Here is a 12,218-nt window from a genome sequence, read left to right as displayed (position 1 = left end):
TGTGTGAGATCTTGAATTCAATCCCTGACATTATTGAAAAAGAAGAAGAAAAATATAACTTTTGTGAGCAACAAAGAACACACTTAAAACAAATGGGGGGGAAAAAAAAGAAAAAAAGAAGTCTTAGCAAAGAAGATCCAAAGGAAATTATTGTAGAAGTAAAAAAATATAATAACTGAAATTTTAAAAAAATCTGGATAGGTTCAGCAGCATAACGGAAAGAATCAATTAAACTTGAAGACAGAACAATATAAATTATCCCATCTAAAAAACAAAGAAATGTAGACTAGAAGGGGAAAACTGATGGAGCCTCAGAAACCTATGAGACTACAACACCAACAAAAAAATCCAACATTCATGTCATCAGTTTCAAAAGCAAGGAAAAAGAGGGTGATATTAAAAAAGTAAGTACTCAAGAAAGCAATGTATAAAATTTTCCCAAGTCTTGCAGACATAAATCCACATGTTTAAGAGATTAAGCAAACCCAAATGATATAAACGCTTGAGAAATACAAGCCAAGACATGTAATAGTCAAACATCTGAAAACCAAAGACATAGGAAAAAAATCTTTAAAGTATCCAGAGAAAAATTACACTGATACAGACTCATATTACTTGAAATAATTTTTTAATATCCCCAAACTCCTGTGAACATCACATTAAAAGCTTAAATAGTAGTCCATTATATAAATGTACTACAATTATATACCTATTTCTCTGTTATTAAGTTGTTTTATTTCTTTTCTGTCCCCCATGCCCCATACCCCCTTTTGGACAATGGAAGCCATGAACATCTATCAGCATAAAACTTAACTTGGATTCAGGTTATACTTTCTATGGACTTGTCTAGAAATCAAATTACTATGTCAAATAATATGAACATTTTAAAATCTCCGAATTAGTAGAATCACAGATTGATTTTCAGAAAGTGTGTTCTTCTTAAACTCCTACCAGCAATGTATGTGGTCTGTTTGTTTACCCTTATTCCTGCCAGAAGTCAACATTTTCCCTCTATCCTTATTATTAGAACCTTGGTGTAAAGTCCTGATTAGTTTAAATCAACCTTGGTAATCCTAGTTTCTTTCTTGAGTCTTCTTTTTACAATTGATAAATCCCATAAATACTTTAAAAATTCAAATGTGAGCTAGTTTTTTATCCCAAGGTAAAACTGAAACTACATGTGAGATCACAATGGACAGTGCAAAGGGAAACAGTTATGACTGTTTATGAAGATTAATTTAAACAAAATGCTACTGAGTAGTCACCTTTTTTCAAAAGAATTAGAATTGAATGTTACTTGAAAAACATTTAAAAATATTATAGTGGGCATTAATTTGAACTGCACAATAAAAAAATGTTTAATTTAAAATGGTCTTCAAATAGCAAAATGAAAACAAAAACAAACAAACAAAACACCATTAAATAAGTACTTACAAATCAAACACCAAGTAATGGAAGCCCTCTTCTGATATGCTGTCATGAAGTCGCACTAAAGAAAAAAAGGTAAGAGAAAAAGTTTGTATTATATTTATACTAATGACCAACATTAATCCAGTCTCCTCATAGGCATCTGCTCCTATCTAGAAATGTTAAGATCATTTTTTATTTTAGCCTCTGATAAGTCAGTATCCTCTATGTGGCTTGAGTTCAGTCAGACCTAAGATTTGAGTTTTAGTTCTGGTAATTATTAACTATGTGAGTTTAATAAAATTATTTAACTTACAATGATATCAGAATCTATTCTTCTTAAAATGGTTGTGATGAAATGAGACAATAAAAGAATTCACATATTGCCAGGTAAATACTGTATACATGTTAATGATCATTATAACACATACCCAAAATTACCAGGTTCTAGCACTTCTTCCACTTCTTGCCATTCCCTAATCCAAGTGTTTGCCAAGTCATGCCTTGATCATTATAGCAGGGATAGCAAGACAGATCATTGTTAAGTCTAGTAACTGGTCTTCCTTCCCCTACTTCCCTTTTGTCCTGGAATTTCTATCTACCTGTCAAAACACGGTTATTACGCCACTTCTCTACTCAAATCACCAAAACTCATACCAAGTCACTAGCTAGAACTTCACTGATAAAATAATCTACTGGTTCCTAAAATGCATATAAATTTTCCAGTGAACTAGACTTGCACTGATAACTCTAGCTAAAACCAATGTATCATTCTTCTGAATTTAAAATGCTAATAATTTATGCTATTATGTGTACTCAAAAGAATTAGCCACTTAGGTCATCACACAAATTACAGTCATTTAGAGAAGAAGTCTATAGTGCCCAGTAAATGCCCAAGCTCATACTCTTAGTACAATTTCATTTCTTTACAATCCACTTCTATCTCTTTTGGATCTCATTTACAGCCCATTATAAAAGTCTTTTCTGAATTCCTTTCCAAAAATTTCTCCAAGGTGCACAAAGAGACTTTTGTTTCACCCAAAACTGTAGATAATTATTTGTAAAATGTAGGTTTTTACAGTCTCAACATGAGGAGGAATCATCAACAGGGAATGTGACCCATGCAGTTCAGTCTTAGATCTCGACTCTATTTCACTCTTCAGTGCCATGAAATGTGGACTCACTCCAGTCTCCACTTCCTTGCTAGTTTGTCATAGGATCACCCCTGAATACATGGACACAGCATATTTTATCTGTATTAACTAAAGCAAATATCTTTCCCTTCTTCAGCAGAATTTCCTTCTCATCAATACTACTAAAATTTATATTTTACTAATCACACCACCACACAGAAACCTGCCACATAATAGATGGTCTTTCATAAAGTCATTTTTGAATGTTTACTATACCAGGTTTTTTACCAAAGCTCAGGAAACTTATATCTGCCTGAAATAAAATGATTGGCATGCAAGCAATTCTCTTGTAATTTTAATTGTGTATATTCTCCAATTTGCTCATATCAGAGATACCTACTACCTTTGCTGAAACTTACACTAACTGAAGAAAATGAAAGCCCTGACTTGATAATATACGGTGGGCTCATGATTAGTTAGCATCGTAAACAAAGTCAGGTCATGTCTGATAACTCCTTGACTTTTTTGAATGACACAGATTTAGAGATGCCTAACATAGTTGATGTTTGAATGAGTTCAAATAATAATATGGCTACTTAAAGAATTCACACATTTATTCTGGAAATTCAGGCAGGTTCCCATGTTATCCAAGTTAAGATGAAGAGTAACATTTACATTGTGTACAAGACGAAAGCTCCCTTACTTTCTTCCACCGTCTCAAGGAAAAAAATACCTTCCAGTGGAAGTGAAATCTCAGGTATTCAGATCAGAGAGTTGTTTGTTTGCTTTTCCAGTACTGGGGATTGTACTCAGGGGTGCTTTCCACGGAGCATATCCCTAGACCTTTTATTTTATTTTGAGGCACTAAATTGCTATAACTGGCCTCAAATTTACAATCCTCCTCTCAACTTCCCAAATCACTGGTCTTACAGGCATGTGTCACCACACTTGGCAGAACTGAAAGTTGAAGAGCTGAGCTGAGCAGGATATTTCAGATGCAATTTGAAGCAGTACTAATGTCTGTTTATATCAGGAATAAAATTATCTTAGTTTGATTTCCCAGTAGGTTAATAATACTTATTAATGATAAGCATTCAAAAATGAATTGATTTTGACCAAGTCATGAGTCGTCCAAAGATGCAATCCTGATGATCAAACGTATGATACAAAAGCATCCAGGCACTTTAAGATACACATACAGATGCACACATGTGATAATGATTTAAAACAAATCATGTGTCCAAGTTCACTCCTTTTGTATCACACAATTCCAAAATTATCTCTGATATGTCTAAGTAGACATTAGACATGTGAGATTAATTATGAATAAATTTTAGTACTGATGTAGAAAAATTGGCCTCATCTTTACTTGAATTAATATGTACACATTTGTCTTTTTTCTTTATTTATTTAATTATTTTTTTCCAGTAACAGTGGAATTTTTACCCTTTTTTTAAAAAAAAAAAAATTCAGACAGGGTCTTATTAAGTTGCTCCATCTGGCTTTGAACTTGTGATCTTCCTGCCTAAGTCTCCCAAGATGTTGGGTTTACAATGCACCACTTACTTCCTTTATTCCTTCCATTCTTATGACCCTCCCTACTTTCTTCCAAACCTTTTTATTTTTAACACAGGAAACTGGAAAAACAGAATTACTTGGAATCATCACAAATTTTCATATTGTTAACCAAACTATGTGGTATCATCTTCTCAGAGATATTCCACAAGTTTACAATTACCTTGAGGATGGATTGGTTTCCTTGTGCAATTTTAACTCTTCCACTCTATTGTCAGAGTTGAAGATCTGTCTATACCCTCTGCCATATAGTTTTACAGTCACAGTCAAGTTTCTCACCAAGCGCTAGCTGTCAATCAAAAGACATTTCATCTTTCATCCTTTTTTTTTTTTCATTTTAACAGTTTTTCAAGGGTTGCAAAATGTGTTTACTTTTACATGGTGTTACATTAGTTATTCCCTATAAATAACTGTCAATTTATTTTCACACCAAAGGAACTACAGGACTGACGTTCTGTTACTCTGTTCATCGCAGCTGTTAGCCCAAGACTACTTGTGTGGCCAGCCCTGAAAGTTAAATAGTGGCTGCTGCTGGAGGCAGATTGTGCCCTGTTCTTGCTATGACTGCTCTCTGTTATTCCATAAGCTGCACATATGGGCATACACAATTAGCCTAATTACAGTCGTCCCTACGATGATTTTTGGAGAGAAATTTTAAAGAAGATAATGAGAAAAGCATTTGAGAAAACAGGCTAACTGTATCTTGGCAGTCTTTCTTTTCTGAAGTTTGCTCGAAGGTAAAACTGAGTTTAAGAATAAATGAGTTTTCAACTGGGTTCTGTGTGCATGCCTGTAATCTCAGTGACTCAGGCAGGAGGATTGCAAGTTTGAGGTCAGCCTCAGAAACTTAGAGAGACCCTGAGTCAAAATAAAAAAAAATGAAAAGGGTTGGGGATGTGACTCAGTGGTTAAGTCTCCTGGGTTCAAACCCTGGTACCAAAATAAAAAAGAATAAATGAGTTTTCAAAACGAAACCATATTAGAGTTATCTGAAATAAAATTTTAAATTCTAGAACTTTAAATGGAGAACACTTAAAGGGAAAAAAATGCCCCTAAATATTTAAATTTCTAAAAGTTAGTTGACCCATGGCCTAATTCTCTTGCTTTCCCTCCTATATATATTATTAATTTGGTGGTTTGAATTCAAATTATCATAGGATCACTGCTTTGTATTCCTGTCCTATGTTCTTGTATGATTTCACTACAGTGTTAGTTAAGTATTAACTCCACAAAAAAGGGACTACATAGGACCATGGCTCTTGCAGGATCTAAGAAAAGAAAGTTTTACTTAAATATGATAAAAGCTTCCTATTTATTTTAATATTTAATTTAAGGTGTTAAAAGATACAATACAATATAAAATTGTAGTGCTTATTGTGTCAGGCACAATGCAACTAATTTTTGCAAGAGTTATTTTATGTAGTGTATACAAGGACCATGAGGATACTTTCTACTGATTTTTACAAATGAATGAGCACAGACTTAAGAGATATTAGAGAAACTTCCAGGTTAACAACTAGCAGATGGCCAGGCTAGGACCAAAATCTACAGCTGAGTGATTTCACAGGCTTTGTTCTTATTCAGCATATGACTGCCCTAAAATATATGCGTCAACAAACTACTCCCCAAATACCTTGTGGCATATGAACTGATTTGTCAAGGTAAAGTAACATTGAAAAGACAAGAAAAGAGAGAAAATAGCATTGTGACTACATAAAGAAAAGCAGTGCCAAGAAAAAACTATGTTCACAAAATGGGAAATCCATTTTGAGTGTCCATTTAAAATGTGATGCTATAGTTTTGAGGACATGGAAAGAAGGTCTAAGAGAGAGTCAGGAATACTCACATTTGTCTTTCTAGACAGTTCCTAAATCCCTCAAAAATTGTAATTTTTCCATAATCAGGAGTATGAGAATTCCCAACGACTCAGCTATTTTTTCTGACAGGGCATTTAAGACACTAAAAATTCTAGTATGTCAAAGAATTTTGAAAACTTACACAACATATAAAATATCATAAATTTTAAATAAATTATTCCAAAAATTAACATTTCTATATCATAGATATTATGATAGCTTGAGAAAAGAAGTGTGTGTGGGGGCGGGGGCTGTGGGGAAGAGACAATGTTTGATAGGAAGTGGAAATGTGTGGGCCAAAAAGAAGAGGGAAAAGAGTAGGAGAATTAAACTCTAAAAGAAGACATGTCAAAACTGCTTATTAGGCACTTCTTATCCATTTTGATGACATGTTAAGAACAGTTTTGTCAAAAGGAAATGAATAAGGGCTGGAGGCAGAGCTGTCTGGTAGAGTTCAATCCCTGGCATGTCTTAAATTTAAAAAAAAAAAGACAAAGAAGAAGAGAAGGAGGAGGAGGAGGAGTAAGGAGGAGAAAGGAGGAGAAGGAAAAGTTGTTAATATATTCTTTAATGGGGATTTATTATCTTACTGTCTTTCAAAAACGACTGAGAGGATACAAAGCCACGTTTCAGTACTACTTCCGTACCACTCCATGGTACAGGTGTAAAACCAGACACATAGACCACTGAATAGAATAGAGGTCCCACAAGAAAATCCGGGCCATCTCTAGCCATCAGACTCTCAACAAGTTGCCAAAAATATTCACTGGAGAAAAGACAGCCTCTTCCATAAATAGTGCTAGAATGACTGAATATCCACATGTAAAAGAGTGAAACTAGATCCTACCTCTCACCTTGAATAAAAATCAACTCAAAGTATATCAAAGACCTTAATGTAAGACCTGAAACTCTGAAAGCATTAGAGGAAAACATAGAAGAAATACTTCAAATACAAGCACAGGCAAACCATTTCATGAATAGGAATTCAATAGCTCAGGAAATAAAAGCAAGAATTAAATGAGATTGCATCAAATTAAAAAGCTTCTGCACAGCAAAGCCAAACAACAGAGTGAAGAGACAATATATAGAATGGGAGAAAGTCCTTGCCAGTTATTAACCTGACAGGATTAATATCCAGAATGTATAAAGAACTCAAAAAGTTAACAACAAAATAAAAGTATTTCAATCAATAAATAGGCAAAAGATATAAAGAGACACTTGTCAAAAGGAGAAGTATGAATTGCTAATAAATATACTAAAAATGCTTAAAATCTTTATAGCAATCAGGTAAATTCAAGTCAAAATTTATTCCAGCTTTTGAAACAACAAGTGCTGGTGAGAATGTTGGGGGAAAGGATCCCTTATACACTGCTGGTGGGAACGTCAATTAGTAACCCACTATGGAAAACAGTCTGGAGGTTCCTCAAAAATCTAAAAATACAATTAGTGACAACAGTCCTGATTTGATTACATATAATAATCAAATAAAATCAGCATACAATAGATAACTTGCATGTTTATTAAGGAACTAGTCACAGCAGCCAAGTCATGGAATCAGCCTAGATGCCCATTTAAAGATGAATGGTTAAAGAAAATATAGTACATATAAATGTTGGAGAATTATTCAGTCATAAAGAAGAATAAAATGATGTGATTTGCCGGAACATGAATGGGCCTAATGTGAAGCAAAATAAACCCGACATAGAATTCGACCATTATCTAACATTTCTATATCTGTGTGGAAAGGAAAAGGAAAGGAAAGGAAAGGAAGGAAGGAAGGAAGGAAGGAAGGAAGGAAGGAAGGAAGGAAGGAGGGAGGGAAGGGAGGGGATGGGAGGGAAAGGAAGGAAGAAAGGAATGAAAAGAAAGAAAGAAAAGAAAGAAAGACGGAGGGGGGGAGGGGAGGAGGGGAGGGAGGAAGGAAGGAAGGAAGGAAGGAAGGAAAAGAAATACAAAAATAAATAAAAATGACCTGAAAGCAGAAGAGGACTATTGTGGGGGCGGAGGGGGGGGGGGAGAAGGACAGACCGAAATGAGGGTACAAGCCAATCTGGAATATATTCATGTATGGAAAGTTCACAAGGTGAAGCCATTAACTTGGTATAATTAATATTCATTAGCAACTATAATTTTTTAAAAGGAGTTCAAATTAAATAAAGAAGTTCAGGTTAGATTACTGAAAGACAAGAGGCCACATAGAGCCAAACCCTGGAGGATGAGATGTCGTCCTGATGTTCCATCACTAGTAGGTTTGAGATGGACTCCTAGAGCTTGAGTGACCTGAGTTATTGAGTAGAAGAACCATCCGATTGTACCCCCATAGAACTGGCTGCAAATAATACACTGATGTCAACTGAAGTCACTGAGCGTGGAATGGAAATTGTAGGCAACAATAGATAAACAGAAAAGACTTAATTCTGAATGTGAATTGATCACACCTTCTCTCATATAATTCTTTCCATATCATGAACAGTTTTCAGCAGAAAAAGAACGAGTTTGGCTTAGAAACTATGAAAGAATTAGTATAATTCTCCAAAACGAAACACGGTGGGGCAGTGCTGTCAATGTTATCATAATACTAATAAAGTAATTCATAGAGAACAGATTGTATTGCAGCCTCATAATCACTGTTTGTCATTATGAGCAACGGTTCTGGTTATAAATGAGGCAGATTTTGCATTTTTAGCTATGCGTTGTGCTGTAAGGATAGAGGTAGTTGGATCTGGTTCACATACTGGAATATAAAACTGGCAGCTTGTAAGTCAGATCCTTTTTATATTCCCATCAGTAGTTCATTATCATTCACAGCTAGAGCAGGCACTGGCCAAGTTAGGTCATGTAATACGCCAAGTCTTCTCTCAAACAGGAATGCCAATATTGAATTCATTTGTAAATTTTTTAAAAAAATTATTCTAGTTTTAAAATATTTTAACAGTCAAATGGCAGCACACTAGAGAAATTCCAGCTCAATCATCTACTACCAGGTCTTCTGTGACAAAGCTGGTCATTTCCAGAAAGAAATCTCAAACAGATAACACAGAAGCACTGAAGACCCAAATTCAAATCCTAATACTTGTAGAATATTGAAGACAAATATGCATATGAGCTTTGTTTTCCTTAAGCTCTACTTCCATACAGCACAAGACAGTAAATAAAATGAAGCTGTTTATTTTTGTCTTTCCAATATAAAATGTATTAAATACATTTGAAAAAGAAATGCGGCTTATTTCTTTGAAATATAAATCCATGTATATTGTTCATTGTATTTACATTGAGGAAGAATACATAGATATAAATATATAGAATAGAGTCTTTTATTGTTATTGTTAAATTCAGTAGTCCTATAGAACATTATACTTTGATTTTCTTTACCTATCTTAACATGATTGCTTTTAGAATTTGGACATGTATAATGTGGAATTTTGACTTAATTGGTTAAGAAAAACAAACTGTTCATGTACAGAGCCAGTCTGTTCTAATTTTAGATATATGAATGCATTTCTAAAGCTACATTAAGGGTATATATTTTTGACAGAGTAGTTAGCAATATGGCCCAATAGTAAGTGCCAAATAAACTCATTACCCAGAAACTGAAAATTTATTTAATAAAATTTCAAATATATCCTCCATAGTGATGAGAAAATCTATTTTTTAAAAAATATTACCTAACATTAAATTACATTTAAAAACAATTCACTGTTCATACTTAAGATCAATCAATAAAAATTGTTATTTTTGAAATAACCTGTTCTAATGGATTATGTAAAACTTAATGAAGAACACCATGCATATTAATTTAAAAACTATTCTAAAAATACACAAAAAAAATGTCATGGGATCCCAGATCAGTCTCGAAAGCACAGCAAATCAACTCTAGTTTTCCCATTCCATTCCTGACTCAAGATTCAAATTCAAGTTTAGAGAAGTTTCTCTTATCTGTGAGATTTATAGGATCAGGTAGTAACATCCAGAGCTGACTAGGGGGAAACTATGATGTCTTCTAGTAGGCCAGAGCTAGAGTTACAAAGCAGATTATTCAACAGGGTTCCTGGCTGGTCAAAATTGGGAGAATTTCAACCTAAGTAGAGGGTAGGAAGTACAGAGATATGATTATTAGTCACACTGATCACATGACAGAACAAACAACAGGAGAGAATAATCTGTTCTTTATTGTGGAATAAAAATGTTGTAACTAAATATAAAATCTCAGATGGCTAAAGAAATAGAATAATAAATAGATAATCCATTTAAAACCTTTGTCTGATCATTTTAAATGTTTATATAAGGAGAAATTAAATTACAGACAGTAATACATGAAATGTTCATTTTCTTTTATTTTTGTTGCATCTTTTAATTGCCTGAGTCCATTTCACTTTTAATTTGCTTTCTGGAAAAGTGATTTCACTTCTTGGAAAAGCTAGCACTCATTTCAAGTGTTTTTTATTTAGAAAAATATTCCCTTTTATAGTTTTGCATCAATATCATTTTATGTACTTCAATTGGTGGTTCCAACTCTGTTCCTTTCTTTTTGTCTTAATCTTTTGTTATTACATCTTCCAATATTTATACCAAGCCAATCATCACTCATGGATGTCATTATCAGCAAAAAGACTCAAAAAGAAAGAGTCTGCTGTCTTGGCCTATCTTAACTCTCTGAAACTCATAAGAAGTTTCAATGAATATGGAAGAAGTAAGGGAAGCAGTCAGTAATATAAGGAAATGTAAAGGTATTCCTGAAGTGGTAAACCTCTCACTGATGGACAGATATTACTTCTGCAATGAAAAGTAGAACAAACTTTTAAGGAGAAAAAAAACTAAAATAGAACATAATGACGTGAAATTCATCTGAAAGGAAACCATTTTTTGTGAAACTTCAAGACACACACACACCAAATTTGCACGTGGTCGTGATAGTTTTTTTTCTTTTTTTTAAACTCCAGGTCACAGTAAAAAATAAACACTGGATTAGAGGATCCTTTAAGGAGCATCCAATAAGGTCCTTACAACTTGAAGTTTCTACCTTCCTTTATTAGTGAATGGTATGGCTAATAAGCAACATGGAAAAGAAAGAATACAGTTATTACCAATTCAAATTTGATATGATCTCTTTAATTGTGAGACTTTTCCCTATTCAACATTCCAACAAGTTAAAGTTTAGAACATAACAGACCTCATTTTACTTTAGAATTGTTTTAAATGAATAATTAGAAAACTTAGAACATTTATCTTGCCAAATTCTTTAAAACATTAACTGAGCAGATGAGTTGCTTTTCTGACTCAGCCCTTAAAGAATAGAATGATTGGAAAACTTATTAGATCATCCTCTCTTTGCAACCGACTACCATGTTATCTTAACACTCACAACTGAATTTTCCCTAGAGATCCACCAGCCCAAATCCTCTCATCTTTCAAATCCTTTTCTGAGAATTTATTTCTTGCCAAAATCATTTTTTTCCAAACTAGATTTGCTCTATAAGCAGGAAAGATGTGTTCAAAATTCTACTAAAATAATAAGAAATGCAATGTAAATCTGAATAATCACATTATATTAAATATTTTATTGTAGTAACATCTTTCTCTAAATTTTTATGCTAAAAGTATTTTAAAACATCAGTTTATTTCTCTGGATAATTTATGCAAATGAAACACATAGGAAAAAACTGTGATCTTAGACTCACAATCAGGAAAAAACATGGAAGTTATTCACGAATTAGACACCACAGCAATAATAAACACTATTGGTAAATATAGTCACAGACACTCTCACATTAGACTGCATTCATCAGGTAATTGGTATTGTATTTTTGGTTGGAACAGTTAGTTCAGCCTAGGTCAATGATTTCTATTTTTAAAGTAAATAGTGGTTATCCATTTATCAAGAAATTAAGCAAGTTATAATGAATGTCAGCTATCACAAACATTAATTATCTCATAGATATATCTGATTATCTCATAGACATTTTGAACTAACAAGCCCAAAGAACTTCTGATCTTCCCCTGACCCCAAATAATGTTCCACCCTTAGTCTTCTATTTTTCCAGATGGTCAGGATAAAAGTTCAGAGCAATTCTTGACTTCTTTCTATAAGAGGAAAGTCCAAACTGAAAGCAAATTCTTCAAAATATGTACTAGGGAGAAAATATATATTTTATATATACAATTATGTGTGTGTGTGTGTGTGTGTGTGTGTGTGTGTGTGTGTGTGTGTGTATAAAATCTAGCCATTTTTCACTTTTTCTACTGTTAT

At 33.5% G+C, this 12,218-nt stretch overlaps 1 protein-coding gene across 16 annotated transcripts in view; it reads right to left on the bottom strand.

The window, feature by feature from the left end:
• Positions 1 to 12,218, bottom strand: part of CAMK2D (calcium/calmodulin dependent protein kinase II delta) — a 338,382-nt gene that overhangs the window by 147,308 nt on the left and 178,856 nt on the right. For all 16 annotated transcript variants that reach the window (XM_079154639.1, XM_079154649.1, XM_079154647.1 and 13 more), the window contains exon 4: positions 1,435 to 1,489. In XM_079154639.1, the coding sequence (XP_079010765.1) occupies positions 1,435 to 1,489 (55 nt within the window). The remainder of the gene's footprint in view (positions 1 to 1,434; positions 1,490 to 12,218) is intronic.

The sequence above is a fragment of the Sciurus vulgaris genome, assembly GCF_902686455.1.
Source record: "Sciurus vulgaris genome assembly, chromosome: 9".
Classification (NCBI taxonomy): domain Eukaryota; kingdom Metazoa; phylum Chordata; class Mammalia; order Rodentia; family Sciuridae; genus Sciurus; species Sciurus vulgaris.
The sequence above is the reverse complement of the archived record's forward strand: the minus strand, read 5'-3'. Positions and strand labels throughout refer to the sequence as shown.